This window comes from Varanus komodoensis, unplaced genomic scaffold (assembly GCF_004798865.1).
Source record: "Varanus komodoensis strain SLA01 unplaced genomic scaffold, ASM479886v1 scaffold46_1, whole genome shotgun sequence".
NCBI lineage: Eukaryota > Metazoa > Chordata > Lepidosauria > Squamata > Varanidae > Varanus > Varanus komodoensis.
Genome location: NW_025336043.1, coordinates 79,455 through 106,523, shown reverse-complemented (window position 1 = coordinate 106,523; position 27,069 = coordinate 79,455). Strand labels below are relative to the sequence as shown.

At 50.0% G+C, this 27,069-nt stretch overlaps 1 protein-coding gene across 8 annotated transcripts; it reads left to right on the top strand.

The window, feature by feature from the left end:
* Window positions 1-27,069, top strand: TP53BP1 (tumor protein p53 binding protein 1). Of its 8 annotated transcripts, XM_044444857.1 has the most exons (24): window positions 1-29; window positions 813-974; window positions 3,465-3,522; window positions 4,507-4,691; window positions 6,762-6,867; window positions 7,315-7,406; window positions 7,739-7,869; window positions 10,549-11,677; window positions 12,060-12,179; window positions 12,528-12,755; window positions 13,135-13,180; window positions 13,710-13,802; window positions 14,940-15,378; window positions 15,951-16,103; window positions 18,779-19,056; window positions 19,918-20,094; window positions 20,228-20,637; window positions 20,765-20,956; window positions 21,253-21,450; window positions 21,827-22,021; window positions 24,296-24,390; window positions 25,898-26,097; window positions 26,262-26,407; window positions 26,737-27,069. In XM_044444857.1, exons 2-24 carry the CDS (start codon window positions 911-913, stop codon window positions 26,919-26,921), a joined length of 4,920 nt encoding a protein of 1,639 aa, XP_044300792.1. In that variant the 5' UTR covers window positions 1-29; window positions 813-910; the 3' UTR covers window positions 26,922-27,069. The 8 variants fall into 8 exon arrangements, 7 of the variants coding, with proteins under 7 accessions (XP_044300792.1, XP_044300796.1, XP_044300795.1 ...); XM_044444856.1 differs by lacking the exon at window positions 1-29 and having other exon boundaries at window positions 326-974; window positions 7,742-7,869; XM_044444855.1 differs by lacking the exon at window positions 1-29 and having other exon boundaries at window positions 327-974.

Sequence of the window (27,069 nt, the reverse complement as noted above, 5' to 3'; positions counted from 1 at the left end):
CGCCCGCGAAGGCTCGCTTCAGGCCGAAGGTGAGGTGCTGCGGGCCGGGACTCGCCCTCGGGGCCGGGGGGGGCGCGGCCGCGGCGGGGGATGCCAGGCCGCTGGTCGGGCTCGCGGGGCGCCGGAGCCCCTTCCGCCCGGTTGTTCGTCGGATCAGTGCACCTCGGCCTGCGTGTTGCCGCTGGACGGGGTGCCGCCGCCGCCTGCCCCGCCCCGCCCCGCCTTCCCTTGCCAGGCGCAGGTGGCTGTGCGCACCCTAAAGACGGTGCCGGGGGTCGGGAAGGGCCGGATGCGCGCTGGAGCTGTATCCGTCCTGCCCGGGAGTTGGTTGTGGGGCCTGTTCTAGGTGAGGCTGCCCCCTCCCGACAGCAGGGCCTTAGCGGGCCTAGCGTTTCCCTCGGAAGCTCTGAATGATTATGAATACCTGTAGGGCACAGGACCAAAACACAGTGCGCTACTTCAGAGACTAAAATTATACGTGCCCATTTTTCCACAGCCTGAGAAGACAGTATTTCTTAATTCACTTGGATTATTTTGGAAAGAGCTACTTTTGCTTCATCTCACTTTATGTATAAGGGAAAGCATGTTCTTGGTTGTCAGACCACAATTATGAAAGTGAGACTGGCACTGACACCATAATTGTTCTGTGCCAGTTCAAATCTTGAGTAGCAGACATTTTAGTTGGCGCTGTCTGTGCTATTTAAATTATATTGTAGTATTAATATGAAGGGGTCTCTTCACAGGTGAATGGTAGTTTAAATGCAATGGTATGTGATGATGTTAATGACAATGATCCCCTTTGTGGATGTTAGACTCAGGCACATCACAACTGGGCTTTGGCCTAGTGCTCTCCCAGAGCCAGGATCTAGAAGGAGATGTGACAGAACCTGATGCAGGCCACCTGAAGCAGATGCAACCCCCAGTAGTTAACACTGGCTTGGAGCAAGAGGAGGAGGAACAGGACTCTAAAGATGGTGCGTTCTCTGTGCAGAGGGTCGCTTGCTTACCAGTTTGAGGCAGGATGGGATGCTGTTTGTTCATGTAAAGCATTTTATGCTGTTCTTCAGGTGAAAAAAGAGTCCCAGAGCAGGTAAATACCACTTAATAGCAGCTTTTGAGCAGAACTAGTGCTTTCAAAACAAAGGCCAGAAGTGAGTGGTAGTCCCGTTTGTGAGATTCATTTCATAAACAAGCATTTTTTGTTTATGCACCATTTCATAAACAAGCATTTCCACCAGTTTTTGATAGCTTTGGGAAGGGCAGGTTCCCATTGCCTCGTGGTAGGTCCCACTGGTGTGCAGATAGTATTGGATGCTAGCCCATGCTTCTCTTATCAGTATACAGGCTTTTTGCATAAGGAATACACAACAGTTTCTAAATAAATGAGCATGATTTGTTGATTCTCCCTCAGCACTTTCTGTTTTGGGGGGCATTGCAGTAATACTGATTACTGGCATTTCTTTCCCTGTGAAAGCAACAGAAGAGGGGCCCATTCAGTTGCGTATAAGCAGATTTCAGAGGATGAAAATGCTAGGTAAATAATAAACCATTTTAAAAGAAATTATTTTTAGAGTTTGGCCAAGTTATACTGTGGGGGAATACAGTAAGTTGTTTCACCAGTCCAACATATCCATCTTCTTTAGTAAAATGCTGATTATTCTGGATAGGCAAAGTTGTTTTCTCCCTCTGGAATTGTACCCTTCCAAACAATATGTTTTGAGGAGTTCAGAGGAATTGTTTTTAGTCTTTGCACGGCACGACTACCCTTTCCAGAAACGTCCAAACAAATATCAATTGGCTGAGGCCTGGAACCCTGCTCTCTGTTCATTAAAGCATCTTTTAAGAAAGGAAGTTGATGGAGAGCATGGGGTATACCATGCTTTAGGTATTAGCTGGATAATGTGCTTTATAGACACAACTGGAGGGTTTTCATTTTTCTGTCATTATTCTCTCAAAAATATAGCAGAAATACTATACATATTTTACTTACCTAATACAGACTTTATAATTAAAAAGATGTTCTGTCTAATGTCTCTGAGTACATTGCAGTTGGGAAAGGCGTTCCATCAAGTATTGTGGTCCCAAGCTTGAATGGGCTTGGAAGTATTTAGGGAGCCAGTGCAAGTGACCCAAAATAGGTGTTGTTTGTTTGGATCTTCTGGTTCCTTGTATTAATGTGGCTGCTTCATTTTGTCCAAGCTGTAGCTTCTGAACAGTCTTCAAGGGCTGCCCCACATAGAGTCCACTGCAGTAATCTACTGTAGAGATGACCAAAGCATTGATTACTGAAACCAGGAAGATCTTCTTAAGGTTCAGCTGGAATCTGGCTTCCCATAATTTGAACCCATAAACTTTGACCATACCCTTTCTTAAAGAGGCATTGATTATTTCCCTGGTGCAGCTACCTTTCCCTCCCTGCTAGCTTCTATTAGTCAAGAGGGGCAAGCATCCAGTATGGACACAATAGCACGTACCTGTCCAAGCTCCTTGTCAACATGCTCATTCGCTGTACTCTGAAGATCTCACCTGACTGATCTGCAATAACAGTGGAATCTAAATCCTGGCAGTTGCAAGAGGTTTTATCCTGGAAGTGCCTAGCAAATACACTGTAGCAGGCCTTAGATGTCCATGGGACCATTATGCAGTAGGCCTCAGATGATCCTAGAAAGCGATGCTGGCAGCAAAGAGGATTGACTAGAGCATGGGTCCTCAAACTTGCTGGGGGCGCATGCGCAGCTTGCTCATGTTTTGGACTAGCTCGGAGAAAACGATCTCCTCACAAGCAAGCTGGCGTCTCGCCCCATGCACCCCCCCATCCCTGCCTCGTGTGCACATGTGTGTGCCCCGCTCCTTCACCGGCCCGCCCCCCCGCCCCCGCCAGCACCGCCTTGGCGGCCCGCGCCCACCATTGGCACCTGTCAACTGGCCTCCTTTAGAAAAAGTTTGAGGACCCCGGACTGGAGGTTAGTAAAATACTGTTTTTTGCCACCCTCACTGCCATGAAATGTATCTGCTTATAGGCACTTGATTGCATCCTCTAGGAACTTCCCTCCATCTGCTTTAAAGCCATCTCCTTGTTTTGTTTCATTACTTTCAGGAAACGGTGCGGTCATTACCTGCCTGGGTTGTGATGCCCTTACCTGACTAGTATGCCGTGTATCACCATTTGTCTTATGTTAGGCTAACTCAGAGCTCCCACAATAGTGTGTCCACTTTTTAGTTTTTTAGAACCCCTTTTCAGCCAAGATGGTAAACATGCAAACTCAAGTACAACAAAAGTGGTTGATGTTCAAGCAATGGAGTCTATGTTTATTTACATCCTTAAGGTGAAAGGTGTGACGGTGGTGTAGAGGTGTAGATTAATTTTTAAGAGGGATACAGATAGCTCCAGGTCTGGGCGAAGGTCTAGGCAATGGGTGAAGACAAGCACCAGTTCCTGATTATTTTTCTGTTTATACCTACAGTTGAAGATGTAACAGCACAGTGTGAAGAGGCAAGATCGGAGAATGCCTGTTCTGAAACGTAAATATTTACTTGATCAATTGTTAAGTCTGAGTCAGCAGAAGAGACCAAAACATCTTGGCCTCAATGACAAGGTGTTGCGGCAAAAAGCAAATAAAGCATGCACGTGCATTCAATACTTGTCTGAGGAAGATAGGTCTGAGGATTATAGCTCCCAGGATTATAGCTTTATCTGATGAGTCTGGATCTGTCTGACCTTAGAAAGTGTTCCTAGAATAACTGCTTTTCATTCTCAACAGTACCAGCTTGGTTAATGAGCAGTTTCAAGGGAGTTACTGGAGAGTAGGTGGCTTCCTACAGAAGTGGTAGTATTGGAAAAAATGATTTTGAGTTTACTACTAATTCTTGTACACTGTTCTGAGAGCTAGTTGCTGACTGAATGGTTTATAAAAGCTTTCAGTAAATAAACAAATAACACAAAGACCAACAAAAAACCAGAAGCAGGAAACCACTTGGGAAAGTGATCGGTCAGTTGCATGATAATGGAGTTAAAGGTATGCTGAAGAAAGATTAGGAAATTGCAAGAAAGCTGAATGAAATGTTTGGCTCTGACTACACCATTTAAGTTAGATAGCTGTATCATACACAAGAAAGGAGTTTGAGGTAGTGATGTGCATAGCTATGACAAGAGATGACATTCTGGACCTAATTGGGAAATTGAAAACAATCACATCAACAGATGCAGGTGGTGTCCATCTGAAAGTTTGTAAGGGTCTTTCCACGGGGAAGGATCAAGCCATCCTTGGTTACTCCTCAGAACGTCTAGACAGCGCCTCCGTGTCAGAGGCAGCCTGCCTCCGGGTGCCAGCTTCTAGGAGGACAAGTGGAAGGGGTTGTCCTCGCAGGCTCCTCATGGGAGTCTGGTCTGGACTAGACCTGCCTTCACTTGCTGGCAAAGGTACTGCGTGGCCTGTTGACTCACTGGGAGATTCCTAGCTTACGTTCATGCTGTGCTGTATGTGCCACTCATGCTGCTGTTCCCAGGTCAGAGGCTGTGACCAGCGCCTTCCCTAGAACTCCACAGTTTCATAAAGGACCTGCCAGAAGCCCACCTTCCCCCTGCCATCCTGATAGAATCCCAGAAGTGAAGGATCCCGCAAGCTGGCATTCACAGGATCCTGAGTTCTTATCTACTCAGGAGGATATGTTTGGCCAGAGCAGCGCAACAGGTGAAGACGGACTGCATGACGCTGTGATGTCTGCCTTTTGTTTCCTACAGATAGAAGGAGAATGGCTTGCTGCAGTTTTACTCTTCTAGATATTCATGGAACAATGAATGTTGTTCCTTGAGAGAATTTAGTCATTCATACAGGCTTTCTGTGCAAGCCAAAAGATGGGTGGGTTGAAGAGGGAAAAGGTGGAATTCGGTGATGCTGATGAAGTCATTTTTTACCCAAATATGTTTCAGAATATCCATCCACACATCCCTCTTAATGCTGTTCTTGCTACTGTTGCATATATTTGTTTTTAATACCGCAATTTTCACCTCTTCTGCTCATGCCTTTGACTTTCATTATCTAGTAAAATGGATCGCCAGTGCTGAATGAAGTCACACGGGGCATTGAGAATCTGCTTTGGCTTCTTAATGGCTATTTCATCAGTGGTGCTATTGACTCTCTTAAAGCATCTTGAGAGTTCAGGGTTGCAGGAAAATCAGCTACCCACCACCAGAGCGTCTTAGCAATGTTGTGCAGCAGGAAGCAGTCCTCTGTTGTGGTCTCCAGGCACCTCACGTGGGGCAGTATGCCTGGGCAGAGCCTGATCTTCCAATGAGTTCATAGCTGAGAGATTTTGGTGGGAATTCCTCCTCTACCCTAGTAATTGGTCTCTATAGGAGGCGTTCCTCCTGTTCCTTCAGTTTTTCTTTGACCGTCTTTTCTGATGCCTCAGGAAGTTCTTGAGCTCTATTTGTCTTTGTCTCTCTTTATTTTTTCTCCTTGAAAATCTTACTCCATCTACCCACTTACTTTTTTCCATTCTGTGTTCTAGTTTGCTAGTCTGTCGCCCATTTACCTTCCTTCCTTCCACCAACTGCCCCCCCCCCCGGTCCTCTCATGCCCTCTGCCCATGTCCACCATATTCTTTTGTTTCCTGCTTTCCTCTTAGATTTCTGATGGCATTCAAAGTGTCTTCAAAAATGTACGAGGTGGAGCAGCAAACTCCCATCCTCTCTGACTGTTTTGCCTGGATGAGGGGCACCTTGCCAGTTCATACCCTCGTGGCCAGGCCCTCACTTTGCCCTGCCCTACCTGTCTTACCCTGCCTGGCTTTCTTACCCTGCCTGCCATGCCTTCTTGTTCCTGAATCCTGCCTGCTATCCTGTCCCAAGGTACCTACTGCTTGCTTTAACATCTTACTGGCCTTGCCCAGGAGCATCTGGTTCCTGACCTGGACCTGCTGTACGTCGGTGACTTGGACTTCTGTATCAGGAGTTGGGGAGTGTATCTGACTGTACCTCCTGCTCAGCAGTTGTCCCATCTCCTTTCTCTCCCTAGGCAGCTGCAGGCACCTGAGACCCTGTCCTTTCATTATATTAACTATATTGTTGTGGATATCAGTAATGCCACTGTATTTGTATACATTGTAATGTAATAAAATTTCTGTGAAAAGAGAAGAAAGGACACCCTCTGTCACCTCAGAGAGTGACTAGCACGTGAGTGGAGCAGACCATTTTCCTGGCTTACGAGCTACTAGTCTATAGCTCTCTGTGCGACCGAGAGTGGTTGTCTGTGCATTTACGCAGCCCACCCTCTGGCCCCTCTTCAGTGTCATCCTAATCCTACTTTCCTGTACTGAGACTGGGCTAGACTAAGGTTGAGGTCAGTCACAAAGGCAGTCTTGAAGGAATTAAGGGAATGCGTGGAAATGCTGATGTACCAAGCGCTGGAGTGGGGAGGAGTTTCTGCCAAAACTCTCGGCTATGAAATCTTCCTGACATCTGGCTTTACGGTGGCACGGAGCCCAAACCTGTGAGTGCAAGATGACTACTTGGAGAGTGACAGTTGCGCGTAAGCAGCCTGCCTTTTTTCTAGACGTGGAGATTGCACCAGACAGAGGTGCTCCTCAGGTTTAAGCAGGTGCAACAGGATGTGTGAGTTACCTTAAGGTTTAGAGAGAAGACAACTGAAGCCAGGATACACATGTCTAAGGCAGATAAAGTGTCTTGTGGATTGCTTGATGAAAGTGTATAGTAGCTCTCCTATTGAATTTTGCTAACCTCTTGTTTTGAATTGTTGTAGAGGGTTGCAGTGTTACCTCCAGAGAGGAAGAAGAAAGTTCTTCGGTATCTACGCCTGCTGATCCCCTACATGTTCTTCATCTCTCTGGACAGGGCCCGCCTTCCACGTAAGCGAGCAATTTGCTTAGATTGCTGGTGTTACCTACCCCGCAAAGTCACTGATGCTTCACCTCCAAAAGCCTCGCCTCTTGACTTCACGAACAGAGTCAGTTGCACAATTCTTTATCCATGTAGTGATGGCCTTCTTAAATGTATCTGCCCTTTGGAAGAATTGTTCCTTGGCAGGTCGGGGGTGGGGGCTGCTTTCCTTCTGCGCTCCTTGACGCTGGTTACGTTTCTTCTATTCCCTTTCTTTGCATTTCTCAAAGAGAAGCCCTTGTTATTCTTAAGGAGATACAGCATTTAAGCTGCATGGAGGCCAGATCTGTTTTCATATCTCTGCCGTTAATTTGCACAGATAGATTTGCTCAAGTGGAAGTTACTTTTCTGCTGTGAAGTTGTGCAGACAAAAGGAGCGGCCTATTTTCTATCTTTCTGATTACTTTACCTCATAGGTGTCCTTCAGCTCATGCTGCATCATCTCCTGGGGTCTTTCAACCTGTGCCTCTCATCATTCCAAGAAGTCCAACAAACGAGGAAGCAGAAGGTATCTCATCCTGTGTGCTGGGAACTGTTGGTTGGCCAAGTCTTAGTATTAACTGTGGGAGCTCAGTAATGAAGATACTCTCATTCCTTTCCTCTTAGTTCTTAGGGAGGCATGCCCTTTTCTTGAGAGCTGAAATAGAAGTGTAGAGACCCAGTCAGCACCATATTCATGGACTAGTAGAGTTGGGAGGAGCGTATAGGGTCACTGAGTCCACCCATTTGCCCGATGCAGGACCCCCCTCTTTTCCCTGTGGGATATCCCAGCAGTGGGAATAACTCGGCCCTCTTAGCGGAGGAGGCAATCTTCTGCTCTCCCATTATCCTCTGTTGCAGCAGGAAAGCAGGAAGAGGACTCCGTGGCAAGCTGTGCTCCAGGACAGGTGCAGGCACCCGCAGCTGTCTTTCAGGAGGCGCCAGCGTTTGCGCCAACACTGATCGTACCATCACAACCCGAGTTTTCCCATGTGAGTAGTCAGAAGGTGCTCAGCACAGAGACTGGCTTCTTGGGGGGCTATTTTGGGATGCATGTAGGTCATGGGGGGCACAACCTTGGCAGTTCAGGGATCTTGTCTGAGCTCAGATGTGGATCTTTACAATCCAGTGAGTCAAAGTATGACCAGTGTAAGAGATTTGACAGATTCAGTAATCGAATGAAACTAATCAATTAGTTAATTGGCATACAATGCCTAAAAATAATACCGTCACTTAGGAAAAATAGAAACTTGGATAGATATCACTAGCTAAAATATATCAATGCTCAGAGAAGGTAACAAGAAAATATAAATGATTAAGAATGACATAAGAATGCTATTGAATGGTATTAGCAAATAAATAAATAAATAATCAAAGCAATTCAAATAGTAATCTTAGCCCTATAGCATTCTCCAATCCGTGGCTTGAATATTATTAGACTATCCTGATGTGATAGTGAAAGTCATACCTACCAATTTAGTGTAGATATCTGCTGCATGTTGCTTCCCCTTTGGCGTGTTAGTAGATATGAACTGTTCTTTTTTAACTAACCTTTTATTGTAAGTTTCAATAAAGCAAGAACAAAATGCAAAACAATTGAGTCAGCAGTGTGATGTGGTTGTTAAGAGGGCAAACACCACCCTTGGTTGCTTAGCCAGAAGTGTGGCTTCTAGATCAAGAGAGGGATTACTACCACTCTATACGACTCTGGTGCGCGCACAACTGGAGTATTGTGTTCAGTTTTGAGCCCCTCCTTACAGGAAGGATATAGCCAGGTTTAGGTCAGTGCCACAAAGTTGGTGGCCGGTTTGCAGGGGATGCCACTGAGGGCTAGACTGAGGGAACTGGGTCTCTTCAGCCTGGAGAAGAGGAGATTCAGAGGGGATCTGTTGGCGACATGCAGGTATGTGAGGGGTTGTCACATGGAGGTGGGTAGAGACCTGTTTTCCCCTGCAGAGGAAGGCAGGACGCGCTCCAAGGGAGCCAAGCTCAGGGAACCCAGGTACCATTTAGATGCCAGGAAGCATTTCCTGACATTTAGGACCCCGAGGGTATGGAATGGGCTTCCACAGGAGGTGGTTGAGGGTGAGGGTGTTCAAAGATAGGCTAGACATGCACATGGTGGGCATGTCATGAGCGGAGCTGTCTGGAGCCAGGGGTCAGACTAGATGGCCTAGGAGGCCCCTTCTGTTTCTATGTTTGTAATATGGAGTATTACAGTTTTCTTACGTTAGATCTGCACAGTTCATTAAGTTATATAGATATGTAGCACGTACACAAGGGAATACCCCCCAAAAACAGGAATTTATTTAAAACGTGGGTATTTATTTTTACATATTCAGTACAACTTCAATAACCTTCAGAGTATTCTCTGATGCGATTCACCAATTGAGATGTTTTTTCCACTGCTCAAAACAGGTTTTGAGCTCATCGATTTTGATGCCTTTTAGTGCTTCTGCTGTTTTTAGTTGCACCTTTTACACATCGGCAAAATGGTTCCCTTTGAGGACTTTTTTCATCTGGGGAAACAAAAAAAAGTCACATAGGTGAGGTTGGGTGAATAGGGAGGGTGGGACACAGGGGCCATCCCGTTTTTGGTCAGAAACTGCTGAACACTCAGCTGAACAAAATGTCATCACCGCACATCGTTCGTGCAAATCAGCCATCGTGTATCGGCAAACATGTTGAAAAAGTCTCCCAAAAACCTCAGTGAACCCAAACGCAGCCTCTCACGGCGACCCAGCTGGGTGCACGGATGCAGATGGGTTGCTGTGCCTCCTGGTAATTTTGTGCAGTTGGAGAAATGGCAAACTGACCCTCATGATTGCTCATCCATTTACTTAAGGGTAAAGCAATTTGGTCCTTAAAATGTTTTTGTAGGAGGCTTAGGTGATCATTCGGCCTTGTATCAGCAGCTCGCTTAGCCTCCCATTAACAGACTATGAATTAATTGTGCCCTCATTATTTTAAGACTATTCATGTACCTTGGCAAAAATTTAATTTTTAAAATGCTTTTTATTTAACAAAGAAATAGTAAAATGCCAGAGACTAGTACACCTTGGTGAATTTGTAAATTGCAAGTCCAAAGGAATGGGAACATGATCTAAAATTACTAACTTTAAATCTTACAGTATTTACTTAAGTATTAATCTTTATTTTGATTTTTATATACCACCGCATTCCGTTAGGTTCTGGGCAGTTTACAAGAGATTTAAGCCAACAGCAATTAAAAAAGCAAGCATAATATGTAAAACCAGTTGGGGAACTAATCTAGGAAGGGCTGTCAGAAGAGAGACATGTTACTGCCCTCTGAAAGGGGCAGCCTGGGTATCTGATGCATCTCTCTCTGCAGGCCACTCCATGGTTTAGGGACAACCACTGTGAAGGCCCTTTAGGTGGTAGACAGAGGTAAGCTTCAGAAGATTATCTCCAGAGGCCTCAGTGGGTGAGGCAGAATGTGTGGTGCCCCGGAAGGTATTTTGGAGCTGAGACAGGAAGGGCTTTAAAGGTAATTGCCAGCACCTTGTACTGCATCTGGAATCATGCTGGCTTCCAGTACAGAGACTTTAGTCCTCCTGGCCTGTGCCAGGCTCTGTACCTGTAAGTGAGGGTGGCGGTAGCAGGCCTGGAGCATTTACATTCTGGACTGGCTTTTCTTTTTCTTGTTTCAGGATACCTTTCTCCCAACCCTGAGCTTGGAGGAAAGGACCAAGGCACAAGCAGAGAAAGGGGACCTTTCTGATGCTCGCCTGCCATCAGATGGCTCTCAGGTGCCCGAGGCAGCAGCGGTGGCCCCTTTCACGCAGGCCGTTTCTCCATTGCACTCGGGCGAGGCATGTGCTTTGGCACTGTCTGCGAGTGGATACAGCCAGTCCACGGAAGGGGAGGCTAGGGTGGCACATCCTGAGCAACTGACGGCAGCACCTCGCGGGGCCTCGGCGGAGAAGCTCTGCTCGGCTGACCACTGTGACAGGCAGCAGTTCGGTGAAGACCGCCGGTCCACGTCTGGGCAGCCAGCAACAGGTGCCTTCAGTCGCCAGGCTGGAGCGAGCGAGACCCTCAGAAATGAGGATGAGCTGCTGGCCAAGAGAGCCTCGCGGCCAGACTGCACAGCCGTTCCAGAGACGCCTCGTGAGGAACAAGAAGAAGCTACGTTGCCAAGCGGTGAAGAGTCTTCCTTTCACCTGCTGCGTTCTCAGGACAGAGCGGCAGTGCAGCAGATGGAACCGTGTGCAGCCAGGAGGGAAACTCAAGACGTGCCCCAGGAATCTGGAGAGCCAGTACCCGTGGAGCCCGCAAGCCTGCAGGGCGACTCCAGGGGCGATGCAGCGGAGGCCAGTCTGGAAGGGCACAGCAGGTCCCCGAGGGCCAGTCCTGCAGTGGTGCTGGAGCTGCCTGAGACCCAGCCCGAGTGGGAGTGCAGCAGGCGCCAGCAGCGGATGGGGCAGGGAAGCTGGCCCACGGGCGGGGAAGCAGTCTGGCCGGAGAAGAGCCCGCCTCTGCTGCCCTCGGGAGGAGAGGCAGATTCGCTGAGGGCGCTGGAGAAGAGGCACGCGGTGCTGCAGCAGCAGGGCGAGGCGGGGCCAGGCCCCCTTCGAGGGAGGCCGCCGATCCCCGGAAGCGAAGCAGCCGTGCCGGGGAGCCTGCCTATGTCTTACAAGGGAGGAGCGACCGTGCGCCAGGCGGCCCGTCTGGGGGCCGCGGAGAACCAGGGGGAGAGACCGCAGCAGCCAGTGGGGCTGCGGGGAGAGGCGCTGCTCTGCCAAGGGGCCCCTCCCACAGTGGCCGGCTTGCCCACGGGTGAGTTTCCTGGATCTGCCGGGGCCGGGGGTGCCGTAAGTGGGGCAACTGAGGCTTTTCCTCTGTCAGCCGTTTCTGTGACGCAGGACTGGGCAACACTGGGGTTGCCTGCCCCCCAGCTGCCAGTGCTGACTTGGTGGGGGTGGCAAAAAGGGTGGCTTTTGCTATAGATGAGGTGGGTGGGGAGCTGTCTTCCACCTCCTCACAGGCCGAGCCGCCAGCGTGGCAGCATGCAGGGATCCAGACAGGCCCTGGCTGCTGCCCAGTCCCCTCTGTGCCTGCCCAGGGCTTGTGGGGCGGCGGCTGCTGTGCTCAGAGTGCCCAAGAGCCAAGTGTGGCGAACTCCTGTGCTGAGCTCACCCTTGCTTGTGTCTTGCTACAGAAAGCCCCCGTCTTTTCCCCTTGGTGAAGGAGCGGGGTGATGCTCAGCCCTTGACAACCACCACTCCGCCTTTCATTGATCAGCTCAAGAAAGGGCCGAGACGACACAGCACTCCTATTGGTAGGTGGGAGATGAGGTCATGTCCTGTGCACCTCTGCTTTCCTTGGGAAAGGTGAGGGCTATAAGCTGGATGGCGGAGCACAGAGTTTCTGGGTGGAGGGAATGGAGCAGCTCCAAGAGAGATGCTTCTGCTAGCTGGCAGCTTGAAAACCAGCCCAAAGCCAGCTCGAACTTCCAAAGGTGGTGAAAAGAGCCCATCTTGGATTTGAAGCACTGCAGGATTAGGGGCCAAAGCATTTGCTGCCGCTGCTGCAGGGCCTAAGCCTGCTTCAGGGATGGGGAGATGCCTTCAGCGTTGTGAGAAACGGGGATGGCCACGGTGACAGCGGCACCCGCCTTTTCTTGCAGTGGCTGGAAGTTGTCCAGACAGCACCATCACAACCAGTGATGTCACAGCAGAGGACGCCGGTGACGGCACCGTGGAGAGCACTTTGGCTTCTGCCGAGATGGAGGAGGAGGCTCACGGGGGGAGGCTCGCGGTTGCTCGGGAGGAGGAAGGGAAGCTCTCGCTGCGGATGAGCCTCGTCATGCCTGTTTCTGAGGAGAGTGACGAGTCTGTGCCCTTCAGCCTGGAGAGTAAGTGCGTGCCTGTGGAGGAGGCCTCACTTTCCCGGGAACATTGCTCCAAAGAGAGCTGTTTTTGTCTTTGACCAGCAACCCCTTCATTCTCATGATACTTTTTTGCTGCCTGGGGCAGGGCGGGGGGAGCTGGGGAAACTTGGATTTGAAGGGCTTGTTGGGACAAGTAAGGTTGCTTGCCCATGAGAATGATTGAACGTAACCTCTCCCCAAACACATGGAGCTCCTGAGCTTGAGCAGTTTGAGGAGACCACCTGCTAAGGAAATGAGAAGGGGGCAAGTCTGCCCAATGACTCTGTTCCAGGGCTGAAGGAGGGCAGTGGGTGGAGGGCAGGTGCATCAACTGCCTCCTTATGCCCCTGTTCTTGCTCCTCAGAGCCTGCAGTCAGTGAGAAGAGCCCCGTCACAAGAACTTTTTCCAGGTAACGGATGCTTCTGGTATTTAATAAAAAGTGCCTCGTGGTAGAGATGGCAAAGATCATGCAGTGGGAAGGGCCTTCACTGCCATCTTCCTACCGAACAATGTAGGTCTGTTCTATTAGACTCCCAGGATCTCTGCATGTCTTGGGGAAGATAACCTGTTTTGGGAAAGGATGAAGGGTTGCAGCCAAGCAGAGGGGGAAGGGGCGCAGCCTCCGCCTCAGGACCGAGGCATGCAGGAAGGGAGGGGAAGGCGATGTGGTTGGGAACCTTGGTTGACCGAAAGGGCTCTTAGCCGCAGGTTTTCTCGACCCTGGAGAGACCTGCTGGAGCTGGTCCACTGCAGCTGTTGTATAGCAGGAGCCCTGCAGGAATGGAACCTGGCCCCCACCGCCAGTTGAGCCAGAGCTTTTGCATGTGCCTGGGTTGTTTGTGAGTCCCCGAATCCTGGCCAAGTTGCCTGGCTGTGGGCACTGCTTCTCATATGGGATGGAATGATTCCCTCTAAATCTTGTTCATGTTTGCCTGCAGCTCTCGAAAGATGACATCTGTGTTTTCTCATGTCTGTGAAGCCCAGCATGAAGACAAGGGCCAAGATCCTGAGCTCTCTCATTTATCATTGAGGCAAGTCTGCAGATGGCTGCCTGGGCAAGGCCTTTGGTTGCCTCTTTGTGCTCCTTGCAGCTTCCCCATCGTTCACTCCATGCGTACGACCTGCTTATACTAAAGGACTTTGTGAGCGGTGTACAAAAATGGCTTTGTACAGAAGGCAAAATTACCCTCTTGGGAATACTGGCTGGAAAAGATATGTTTTTAGTAGGTGCTGAAAATCCAGATGGGTTGTTTATGGGCAGATCGTAATGCGAAATATGGAACTCCAGACTCAACCCTGAGTGGGCTATTTGGGAAGAGGTCAAGGGGAAGTTAGGGGTAAAGTGGAAATTATAAACAAAATTATAAACCAGCCCATTTCTAAGCCAAAGTTAGCTTTTCGGGATGGATGGAAATACACTTTTCTCTCAACAACTGGTGGCAAGTTGCCCAAATGGCGAGAGATGGTTTAGTCCCAAGTCATGATTAGAACATGAATGCTGCTGGATGCGAATTTTATTTTTAATGCAGCCACCCCCTGAAAGTCGAACCTCAGAAGAGCTCCGCCGAAGGGAGCGAGTGCTACGAGTAGCGATGCGCTGTTGCCCTTGTCCTGCTTCAGACAAATAGTTCTTGCGGTGTGGCCGGCGGGGACCTGGGTGGTGGTGCAGGGAGCAAGTGGGGAACGGGGAGGGGAAGGGCAGGCGGTGCACCGGCAGGCTTTGCTGTGCGGACGCGTTGGGCTGTCGCTGGCGTTAGAAGGGGGAAGAGCCCCTTCCCTGCTGCTCCTGCAGCAAAGGTGAGCGGGTGCCGTTCGCAGGCAAACAGCTAAGTGTGGATCACTGGAAACCGGCCGGAGGCCAGCAGCGGAGGTGGCACGCCTGTTCCACGGTGCTGCTTCGGATTGCTGCGTGTGAGCAGTTGCTTTCAGAGAAGACTGAGCAGTCCTGGAAGAGAGGTCTGTGCATGCTGAATAATGCTAGCGGAGTACCTTTTTACTCGGAGAGCTAATTGCGGGGGCTCAACAGTGAAAGGCCAGCACCTCCATGCTCTGCTGCACACCTCTTCAACAGCCCGCTGCTTGCTAGTGGAAACAGGATGCTGGACTATGTGGTTGTTGTTTGGCCTGATCCAGCTGGCCAGCCCTTACGTCCTTCCGATTGGTTTCAGGAGTGACCCGTTTGATTTCCCACCTTCGAAGGAGGAAGAGGAGGAGGAGAAGCTGCCAGCTGGAACTGTGCAGAGCCGAGAGAGGCCTGCGTCATCGGATTGCAAACCTGTTGGGGACTCCGGGCTGAGTGCGGAGAGATCAGTGGGCTGCACAGAGGAGGAAGAGGCCATGGAGCTGGGCACTGTGTGGACGGCCCCAGAGAAGCCCAATTCACTTCTTACTGCAGAAGGGAGTGATCAAGGCCCCGTGGCAAAGGCTGGCTCCAGGAGCAGGGGTGTCCAGACGGGCGGAGAGCTGCTTCAGGGCCTGGCAGCCTTCATGACAGCGGCCACACAGACAACCTCTCGCAGCCAGGTAGAAGCAGGAACCAGCATGTTCGGGGTGTGGCCTGAGCAGCAGCATGCGAACGTGCAAACAGAAGACCCCGCCTGGAAGCCGGTAAGTTCTCCTGGGAATGCCGCAGAAGCCTTGCCCGAGCCAGTGAGCGGAGGCTGGGCCTAGGTTGCCCACGGGAGGAGGAGCAGGGTGCCTTTCTGGAGGCACACTCTCTGTGGCCGGCCTGGCCCCAGCTCCCTGTGCAATTGCTGTGGTGGCTGAGCCAGTACTACTGGCACTGTGTCATTATAAAGTTTTAAAACAAATTAGTAAACTCTAGGAATTTATTACGCCAGTATGTTCTTTTGAAGCAAAGGTGGCAGAATAAAGCACATGGATTTGAAATCCAACAATAAGCTCACGCCTGGAGGCTTATGCAGTCTTAGGTGCATTTCTGCTGAATGCAGGATTCTGTGGACCTGCTTACCATGTTGCTGCAATTGCAGCATCACATTCCAAAATGGGCAGTGCTCAGAATGTTCTCCTTCCCATCTAGGAGTGCTATAATTTTGGTACAAATTAGGTTCGATGAAGCATTTTACTAGACATAACTCACCTAGCATATCTTGAACACTGACTGAGGCTTACTGGGTTATTCTTCTGTGTGAATCTGTTGGGATTTCTCTTTTCTTCAGAGTGGGGAAGAATTTGATTTGCCTCACCCACCTGCAGGCAGAGTTCTGCGGCGTCATATGCGAACAATTCGTGAAGTGCGCACTGTTGTGACACGGGTCATCACAGATGTCTACTACAAGGATGGGGTAGAAGTGGATCGCAGGGTGGTTGAGGTAAGGCGCCCTCCTGACAGCCTCCCGGTGAGGATTTCTACACGTTGAACGTTCCTTCTGCCACGGTGCCAGCGATGACAAATGCTTAGAATTGCTACTCCTTGAGAACCTTATTTGGTGCTCCGATCAAACATTGGTGCTGCCATATTTCAGTGTTTTGAGGTGGTCCTCATTCAGAGGTGGCAGTGCCACATCTGGCTTTGAAGTGGAAGAGCTGGGCTGCTGTTCACTCCTCCCTTTTTGAGACAAACCTGCACACACACCCAGGGATGGAGAGAGGCGGCTGTCTAGGCCCGACACTGCTGCTTAGTTCTTTCCTCTGCTTTGGACTAGGAAAGAGATCTGCCCTTCATATCCTGCCTTCTTGGGTTTTATCCTCTCTCTTGCAGCTGCTTATCCATATTCTCTCACCAAAAATACTAAAATCTCTGTGTTCTGTTAATCATCCTTTTCTCTTTACTGCTGTTCCTCTTCTCTTGTTACTCATGGCTCTGGGGGAAATGAACTTTTCCTCCCTTGTCACTAGCCCCCCCCCCCACTGATCAACAAATCAGGTGCAGAAACAAAGGGGAAACTGCTCTAGCCACTGAAGGCACTCTTGCAGGGAGCACCCACATTGGGCCAAGTAAGGAGCCACATCCTGCTGGACCCTGTCCAGCTGTACCTTGGATGCCTCTAGTGTGGGAGAGCCCTCCTTAGGTCATTCATACTGCTCTGGAATTTTTTGCTAATCTCTAACCGGAATCTGGCTTCCTGTAACCTGCTATTCTGTGTTTTGCAGTCTGGGATGGTCGAGAAGAGATCCTGTCCTTCCTCTGTGTGACGACCTCTTAAGCACCTGTAGAGAGCTATCATGTCTCCCTTCAGTCTTCTCTTCCCAAGGCTAAACTTGCCCGGTTCTTTCAGCCTCTCTGTATAGGGCTTTGTTTCCAGTCCCTGGACCATCCTTGTTGCCCTCCTCTGAACCATTTCATCAGGCTTCCATGTAGCCCGGAGTACCTGACCCTGCTCAATCTTGGAAGCTAAGCAGGGTCAGGCCTGGTTGGAATCTGGGTTGCTGACCTGAGTACATGATTCTGTGATTATCGTTGTAAACCTTCCAGAGAGCTTCAGCTACAGGCGGTATAGAGATGCAATAATAATGATTTCCAGCTTGTCTGCATCTTTCCTAAACAGTGCTGCCCAGAACTAGGTGCAGTACTCCGGATCAGCCCTAATCAGTGCTGAGTAAAGAGGAACACGATGATACCTGGCATGATGTGGAAATGATACTTCTGTTAATGCAGCCCAAAATAGCACCTGCCCTTTCTGCAGCCACATCACACGGCTGACCCAAATTCCTCTTGGGAGCTACGACAGCTCCAAGATCCTTCTCACTTGCAGTATCATTGAGCCATCTTGTAGCAATGCGTTTGGTTTCTTTTTCCTAGGTGCAGAACTTGGCACTTGTCCCTGTTGAATGACATTCTGTTATTTTCAGCCTGGTGCTCCACCCTATCAAGATTACCTTGACTCTTTCTGTCTTCTAGGGTATTAGCTCTTCCAACCTATTATAGTCATCTGCAGATTTGATAATCATTCCCTGCGCTTCCTCATTCCAAATAATTAATAAACATGCTGAAGAGCACTGGGCCTGACTGAACCCTGTGGCACCCCGCTTGTTGCTTCCTCCAGTTGGAGAAGGTGCCATTGATGAGCACGGTTTGATTCCGCTTCTGCAGCCAGCTGTGCAACCTGACAGTTGTTTGATCTAGCTCTCTTGTAGCTAGTTAAAAGTGACAGCTAGGCTATCATTTGGCACTTTGTCAAAAGCTTTGCTCAAGTCAAGCTATACTATTCCCACAGTCCACAAGGGAGGTTGCGCAATTAAAAAATTTAGTCAGATTAGTCTGGCCGGATTTGTTCTTGAGAAATCAATGCAGAGAAATCACTGCATTGTTTTCAGGGTGTTTGCAGATAGATGCTTATAATCTACTCCAGAGTTTTCCCAGGGATTGATATCAGACTTACTGGTGTGTAGCTCCCAGGTTCTTTCTTTCCTTTCTTGAAGACGGGGACAGCCTTAGCCCTTCTTCGGTCACCAGGCACTTCCTTGTCCTCTCAGATTTTTTCACAGATAATAGACAGCACTTCTGAGAGTTTTTCTGCAAGCTGCTTTATGACTCCAGAAGGAGTTCACTGGGTCCTGGAGATTTCAGCCTAATGAGATGACCCTGAACAGTTTGCCTGCTGGTCTCAAGCTGCCTTCCTGCTCCTTCAGCTTGTATTTCAGGAAGGTCGTAGATCCTCCTTAGGGAGGAGATTGAGCCAAAGTGGAAATTGAGCACTTTTGTGTTTTATTTGTCGTTTGCTAGCCTTGCACCATCCACACTGAGCAGTTGAGCCCCCATTTCTTTCTGATGGCATCAGGGACCCATTTCCTGTGATTGTGCCTGAGGGCGGCCTTCTGGCTGCCCATCGCAGCCCTGGCTAATCTCCGCTCGTGCCTAGCGTGAGCCCTCCTGGTGCCACCCTGGCGATTCCTTGCTGCCTGCTTGCGCTGCGGTGGACTTTCAGGGGGCTTAGCGTAGCGTTGGAACTTGGACACTGCTTCTTGAGCAGCCTGCCCTGCGGGCCTGGCCTAGTCTTGCCGGAGCCGTTTGTTTCTCCCGCGTTTAACGCTGTTTCCCTTTCAGGAGAGTGAGGAGCCCGTAGTGGAATGCCAGCAGTGTGAGTTGGAGGTCTCTCCTTCCCACACAAGGAGCTCCTCGTTAGCCTCTGGAGACCTCGGAGACATCAGCTCCTTCTCATCTAAGGCCTCGGGACTCCAACATACCTCCAGTGGAGGAAGCAGCGGTCTGTTGGCTGCTCACAGTGCTGCCAGTTCTGGCCTAGGAAGTGGGCCACCCAGAGGGGGAGCTGGCCAAGGAACGGCATCTGGAGACGGCGTCTTGCTTCCTGGGAGAAAGCCAAGGTAGGCCTGGGCCTCTGGTGGTAAGTGAAAACGTGGATGGCGGATTCCTAGGCAACGCCTGGTCTGGACTTGAGGAGAGGGCATTTCATGTTCTCTGGCGTTTGAATTTGAGAGGGGAATACAGTTCCTCTTGAAAAGGGTCTTGTACTTTTCACTTTGCGGTATCTGAATGTGGATTCCAACATTTCATACTGCAGCGCCCCGTTATCCACGTGGGTCAATTCCAAGCCCCCGAGGAGGCCTGAAAATACAGATAACAGCAAACACTGTCCTGCACCCACACGCTTATTTTTTCACGATGGAAGGCAGATTTGTTCTTAGCATGCATCCTGGCAACCTCAGCATGCGGTTATCTTTTCTTGTTAAATTGAGAACTTTCACTTGAAGGAGGCACTTTACGACTTCTCTTTTGGAGCAAGGTTAACCACAGGGGTAACTGAACTGGCAGATATAGGGGTTGTGCTGTCCTGGAAGCTTCTGTTATGCTAAAATCTCACATAGAAAGCATGTAACATGCTCACTGGAGACTTGTTTTTGGTGCCATGTAGGTTCCAAATGTTTGCAAAACATTTTAAGGCCAACATTATGTAACGTTGCCTCAAACTGAGGGGAAGTTATATCAAAGTGTTCTAGTGTCTCAGCAGGAGATTTTCATGGGTATTGCAATTTAAACTCCAGGGTTAGGTTTGGTTTTGTTGTTTTGGTTTTTGGCTTTTTAAATAGGTTCATCCCCATAGCTGCATGTAATGAGCCTGTGAAAGTTCGAGACTTGCGTAGCGTCTTCAGTGACAGGGCACTGAAGAAGGGCAGTGATGTGGCCGGGGGGCTGTGCAGGGACTGAGCTGACTTTTTGTTTCCCAGCCCCAAGAAGGCGGGTGGCCAGCCCTGCTTCCCAGCCCAGATGGACCATGCACCAGTTGCCGTGTGTGAGGATGAGGAAGAGCAAGGCCTGAGCAACCAGAAGGGCTGGAGTGTCCCTCTTACTCCTCGTGGACGAGGGAGAAGAGGCCGTCCCATTTCACGGTCGACGGGAACAAGGTAGCACACTGAGGATCGGTTTGAAAATGAAGGAGCACATGCAGGAGGGTTCGGGGCTGGGCGAGCAAGAGGGACACGGGGCACTGGGAGCCCGGCAGGCTTCCCTCAGCAGTTGCTTTTCGTGATTCTGCAGGGGCGGACTGCCGGCGATGGCGGATCTTGCAGCGGCCACTTCATCTGAGGAGAAACGTTCTGCGCACCTGACAGGTCCCCGTGAGGGACGGGAGCAGGCCACCACCTCGTTGCGCCGCAGCAGCTCCCCCGAAATCCCCCTGCAAGAGCGGCTGGGCCTTTCGGAGAGCACAGAGCTCTCCTCCTCCTCCGGGAACAGCCTTGTGGGCCTCCGCGTGGTGGCCAAATGGTCTTCGAACGGCTACTTCTACTCGGGAACCATCACACAGGATGTCGGCAGCACCAAGTACAAGCTGCTCTTTGATGATGGCTATGAGTGTGACGTTCTGGGCCGAGATATCCTGCTGTGTGACCCCCTCCCCCTGGAAACAGAAGTGACCGCCCTCTCCGAAGATGAGTACTTCAGTGCAGGTAGGCCTGCCTTGTCCCGGGAGAAATCACGGTGCCCGTCGGGGCTGTGTGGGGGAAGAACTGTGTCGGGAGCAAACCCAGCAGCCTGGTGTGTGAGTTGCTCTGTCCCCGTTTGTCCCTGATGCAGGGGTGGTGAAGGGTCACCGGAAGGAGTCTGGGGAACTCTTCTACTGCATTGAGAAGGACGGGCAGCGGAAGTGGTACAGGCGGACAGCAGTCATCTTGTCCCTGGAGCAAGGCAATCGGCTCCGGGAGCAATTTGGGCTCGGCCCCTATGAGCCCCTCACTCCACTGAATAAGGCAGCGGATATCAGCCTAGGTAAGATGTCCGGAGGCGGCAGCACTGGGGCCAAGGTGGCTCTGGCTGGCTCTGGGATGAGGTGACCTCAGAGCAGCACACGTTGTCAGGGCTTCTGCCCCCTGTGCTTTCTAATGAGCAGAGCAGCCTGGAATGTTGCCTGAAAAGGTGTGTCCAGTCACCTTTCCAGTTTGTTGCTTTGCTTCTCCCGCCCTGTGGAAAAGTGGGTTTGGGGACTGTACAGGGCCGTGTCTCTGCTGGAAGGATGCAGCCCACAAAGGTAGGGGGCTGACTTGTCCTCTGCCTGGTGAGCCTAGATAACCTTGTGGAAGGAAAGCGGAAGAGACGCAACCTTGGCTCCCCAAGCACTTCCAGGAGCGCGGGACCCCTTCGCAAGCGCTCTGAAAGTCCCACAGCACCCCACAGATCGCCGCTGTCTGGCAAGAGGAAGCTGGCCATCTCTGATGAGGAGAGGTCCCCAGGCAAGCGCAGGCGACCGGCTCCTTCCAAGGCAGGCAAGTGTTGGCTTGCCCCGGCTGGGCGGCGGGGCTCTCTCTCTCACACAGCTTCCCTCTCTGGGGCTTGCTGCGTTTTTGTCTGAGTTCCCTTCGGTGGTTATCCTGGCTTCTCAGGTGACTTGGGTAAGCTGAAAAGCAAATGGCACCAAGTCATCTACCTTCTGTTGTGCGACATCCTCTTGAGATGCCCTCCGGCAATTTCAAGAAAGGCAAGGAGCACCCTAGTGCAGTATTCTGTACCTGGAAGAGATCTGGCTCTGCCGCAGTCTCCTGAGAGAAATGCCACGCTGAAACTGCTCGTGCTCCGTCGGGGCTTGCTGTGAGGAGTGTGGCCGTCACAGGCTTGTCCCTTCCTTCCTGCTCACCCTAACAGGCACCAGGGAGATGGAGGACCCACCGAGCAGCAGAGGGGACTCTGGAAATCTCCTGGCGGTTGAGGACCGGTGGGGACCTTTGCCCCTCAACAAGACCCTTTTTTTAGGCTATGCCTTCCTTCTCACAATGGCAAGCCCTGCGGATAAACTTCCCAGTTGCCGGAAAATTGCCGTGAACAACGAAGAGGAAGAAGGTGAGAGCTCCACAGCTCATGGTAGTGTGTGCTGAAGAAAAGTTGCAGAGCTGACAGTGACCAGAGAAACAAAAGCTGAAGAAGGAAGAAGGAGAGTTCAGGAAAGGGGCAGAAGGGGCAGTTAACTGAGGAAAGAAGGATCTGCTTTCACAGGACGTAGGGCGGGGGATGGGTGTTCTGGGACTCCTGCCTCAGCCGGGCCCTTTGGTTACCAGCTCAGGTGCAATCAAGAGGCACAGCTGCTGGCAGCATCCCCGGAAGGCTGCTCTGGTCCACAGGAGTGGGTGAGTCCTCCCCCCACGCTGTCTTAGGGCTTGGCCAACCCACCGGAAAGCTGGCCAGGCCCAGGAATTCGGGCAGCAAAGCCCTGGCTAGGCCTTTGTGGGAGACACCAGCCAGGGGTGCAGCCTCAGCAGTGGCTCATTGTTCCAGGCAATCCAGTCTCCCCACTCCAGCCCCATGCATAAGCCAAGACCTACCGGAGTGCTTCCTGTAAGGCCAAGAAGCCCCCTCCAGGATTGCCTTCCTCAGTTGGAAAAGGCTTCACATCTCAGATGTCTGGAGGTAGGTTGTCCCACCTGCTGTTTCCTGGAAACTGTTCAGCAAGGATGCTCCCTGGAATTTAGACAGATTCCCAGGGACAGGTTCTTCAGGATTCATCAGCTCAGGGACACCTCCAGTCACCTGAGGATGCTCACAACCATCAACCACCTGCTTCATATCTGGGGCAGAGAGAAGGTCCTTCAGAAGGAGCTGGTACAGGGAGGTCTTCTCAGTTCTCTTCACTGAGGCACAGCACAGAGGGGCCCATTCTTCCCTGGACCTCCAGAGGGTGAACTGTTACCTTGGGAAGCAGAAGTTCAGGATGGAAACCCTCAGGTCCATAAGAGAATCCCCCAGGAAAGGCGATTTCCTGACTTGACAGAAGCTTACCCACATATATTCATTCGCCTGGCCCACCACCGATTCCAGCACTTTGGATAAGCTAGGAGACAGTACTGGTTCAAGCCTCTCGTCGAAGGTTGTGAAATCTGGCTTCCCACATCCTGTCCAAGAAGACAATGAGTCTCGGGGATCTGACAGAACTCATGGACATGATGGTCTCCTGCCAGGACTCTGCCTTGGGCAGAGCTCCACTCCAGGCCCCTCCAATGCGAAATCATGCTGAAGCTCAAACAAGTGGCTATCCTCCCAGGGGAGGCCTTTCCCTGCTTCTTTGCTGGTAGTTACAGCCCACCTGGCAGGAGCTGATCTCATTCTAGACCCAGCCTGGATTCCCTTAATGATGGATGCCTGTCTTTCTGGCTGGGGAGCTGTTTTCTTTTTTTAAAGTAAATTTTATTATTATTTTCTACAAACTGAAAAAAAACTAAAAAACATCAGTCATCAGAGATATCAGACCTACTGGGCAGCCCCCTATATATAGGGGACACAGGACTCCAGGCAAGGCCTCACTAGTGCCAAAGTAAAGGGGAACTAGCACTTCATGGGATTTGGAAGTGATACTTCTAGAATGTAGCCCAAAATAGCATTTGCCTTTATTGTAGCCACATCACATGTTTGACTCGTATTCGGTTTGTGATCTATGACTATTCCAAGATCCTCCTCACTTGCAGTAGTGCTGGGCCAAGCATTCCCCATCTTGCAACAATACGTTTGGTTTCTTTTTGCTAGGTGCAGAACTTGGCCTTTGTCCCTATTAAACGTCATTCTGTTGTAAGCCCAATGTGCCAGTCTATCAAGATGACTTTAAATTGTTACTGCTTTCCAGGCTGTCAGCCATCCCATCCAAAGTTATTTCATCTGCAAATCTGATAAGTGTCTCCTGTGCTTCCTCGTTATCCAAATCTTTAACAAAAATGTTGAACGGCACTGGGCCAAAAGACGTTGGCAGTGATGATGCTGACACGGCTGCGGCGCTTAGATTACCGTATTGCAAGTGTTGGCATCGCTTTTAGTGTCAGATGAGGCTTGGAAAATCTCAGCCTTACTTATCTCACAGGCTGGTTGTGAAATAGGCAGAGAAGCCTTGAGTTGAAGAACGGTGAGAGAGTATAAATAAATAGATAAATAATCTCAAGATTCCATCCCTTAAGACTAGGCAATATGTCACATTTTAAATTACATAAGTAGATGGTGATGCTGATTTTCAAGGAAAGTTCTGGGTTTGTGGGATTCTTTTACAACTCTTTTGGGAGGGGAATTCATGAGGGTATTCATCCCTACACACATTTTGGAAAAGTCAAGTGCTCTTACATTTCTCCCTGTTTTCAGAATTTTTGGACAGAGCACCTTTCGACAAACACTATTTGGAACTGCAGCTACAAACTGGAGGTGGTTTTATCCTGGAGGACTTCAATGAAAGTCAGGTGGGACTTCTGGCAAACCTGGGCTGGGGTGTGGGAGAAGGCTGAGAAAGTCATCATGCTGGAACCCCATAAAAGGGTCTCTTGACCAGGTCAGTGGATACCCAGCGGGGCAGAGTGGATACTTGCCGCAATTGTATTGGTTTTAAAGAATTATTTTTTCCCCAAATTACAAATGAGAAGTCTGAGGTGGGTGGGCTAAGCTCTAGTAAGCCAGCTCCTGATACCCCCATCCGTCACTGGTCACCAGTTCTTTGTGCTGACTTTCCCCAGAGTTTTCAGTTTCTTGCTTCAAGGAGCCACTAGTGTGGAAGGCTGTGTAGTTCCCTAAGGTTAGAGAATTTGGCCTGAGGCAAAAGAAGTCCTAGAAGTTTCTAACAGCAACAGTGTCTGAATCTCAAAGAACTGTCACTAAGCACTCTTTTGGAAACCCTTAAGTAAATGTAAGTAATCCCTTATATACAAAATATCCCTTTACTTGTTCACTGTTTCTAGAGTTGGTGCTTCTCTCACACACAAAGTTTTAAAGTATAGTGGTACCTTGGCTCACAAACTTAATCCGTTCCATGACTCTGGTTGTGACCCAAATTGGTTGTGACCCAAGTCAAATTTCTCCATAAGGTTCAATGTAAATAAGGATAATCCATTTTGTAACTATTTTTTTTTAAATCAGAAAAATTTGAAACAGAGTGCCAAAGAACAACAAAGTAACCAAGTCCTGTACAGTACAGTGGAGAACACTAACCTGGGGGGGGGGAGGTTATTGTTTTGAGGGAGAGACCCCCTCCATAAGACTCTCCATGGGGAGATCGCTTTCAGGGGTTTCCTCTCTTCTTTGTCTCTTAGCTGCAGGGTCAATTTTGGTGAAGAATCTGTCTATAGTCACTTGTTTTTTCCTGCACTGCATAACCCTCCGGAAATGAGAGACCACGTTATCGTTCATCAGATTCAACACTCTGTTTGTTACAGTTTTGTTGGGGTGGTGCTTCTCAAAGAAATCCTGGCATGGGCACGCTCCTGCAGGAAAGATGGGTGCAGCACAGCACAGCCGCAATCACGCACATCTTCCCTGCATGAATGTGACAGCGATCGTGGCCATCTCCCCACTCATGGGGTTGGGGAGACGGCCACAATCGTGCTGGTTGGGGTGTGGCGGGAGATGGCTGCGATCTTGGTCACCACCCAATGCGGAGTTTGTGACCCAAGTAAAAATGTTCATGAAATTTTTGTTAGTGACCTGATTTGGTCGTGAACCAAGGCGTTTGTGAGCCGAGGTACCACTGTATTCAGTTGGTGGCAGTAACGGGGAGAGAAAATCCCCACTGTTGTGCTTTTTGCTCTTTCTCTGCTGCTGGTTCTAGTTTTTATGATGATTCAACACATTGCACTGGCGTTTTAATTTCTGTAAACCTTCAAAAGAGATCAATCAAGAATATCTTGAGGTAGCCAGGGCTTGGGGTGTTTCTGAAGCCAAATAACACCGCCCCTCTCTTCTCCTCCTTTTATTCAGTGCAGTGTGGCTTCTCAGTGTCTTCTGATAGCCGATCAGCACTGCCGCACCCGGAAATACTTCCTATGCCTTGCGCGAGGAATACCGTGTGTGTCTCATGTTTGGGTCCATGACAGTTGCCATGCGAACCAGCTCCTGAACTACCGGAATTACTTGTTGCCAGCAGGTTACAGCCTGCATGAGCAGAGACTGCTGGAGTGGTGAGTGCACTGATTTGGATGAGAGACGGAGGCTTCTTGTCATGGTGGGTCTTGGAAGAGCCAAGCCCCCAAGAGCAGGGAAAGGATAGGGGGAAGGTGTGGGTGTGAAACCTATTGAGTTGCAGTGAAGCTATAGGTCACCCGCCACTTGTGATTCTTTTTAGGCACCCCCGAAAGAACCCTTTCCATAAATTGAAGGTGCTTCTAGTGTCTGATGAGCCACAAAACTTCTTGGAACTCTGGTCAGAGATACTTATGATCGGGGGAGCGGCTTCTGTTAAGCAGCAAGCATCAGCCTCATGGAACAAAGGTACAAGCCCCCAGAAGCCTCCTGTGGGGCTTCACCACCGTCAGGGATAAAACAAAGTTCTGGAATGCTGTAGGGAGGGACTTGCACCTGCCCCCTACAGAAGATGGGGCTGATGTGGTGGTAACTCTGAGGCTGGGTTTTATGTTTTTAAGAGGTAGCTTTTGGAGGCTGCCAAGAGGCTGGATGAAGTAGGGAATTGGGCACATTCACTCAAACCCATCCTTTGTCTGGTGCTGCCACCCATCTCCTCTGAAAGTGGAACTGAGCGCTTGGTGAACAAGTGGCAGGAAATCCTGGTCCCACAACGGCATTCTGGTTTCTTCTTTTAGATGTGAGCGTGGGTGTGTTTGATGTGGTGGTGACCGACACTTCCTGCCCACCTGCAATCTTGAGATGTGCTGCAGCATTGCAGCTGCCAGTGGTAACCCAGGAGTGGGTGATTCAGAGCCTCATTGCTGGGGAGAGAGTCGGATTCAAGCACCCAAGGTATCAGCAAGACCAGATTCCTCGTTGACTCTTCCTTTTTGCTTTGTGGAAACTGTCATCAGATTTTAATTTTTTTTTTTTTTTTTGTAACTTGACATGTGCATGAAGTGCTTGTATATAATTTTAACTTCTGGACTTTTATGATACAATTAATAAATGTCAATTTTCTTGTTGTA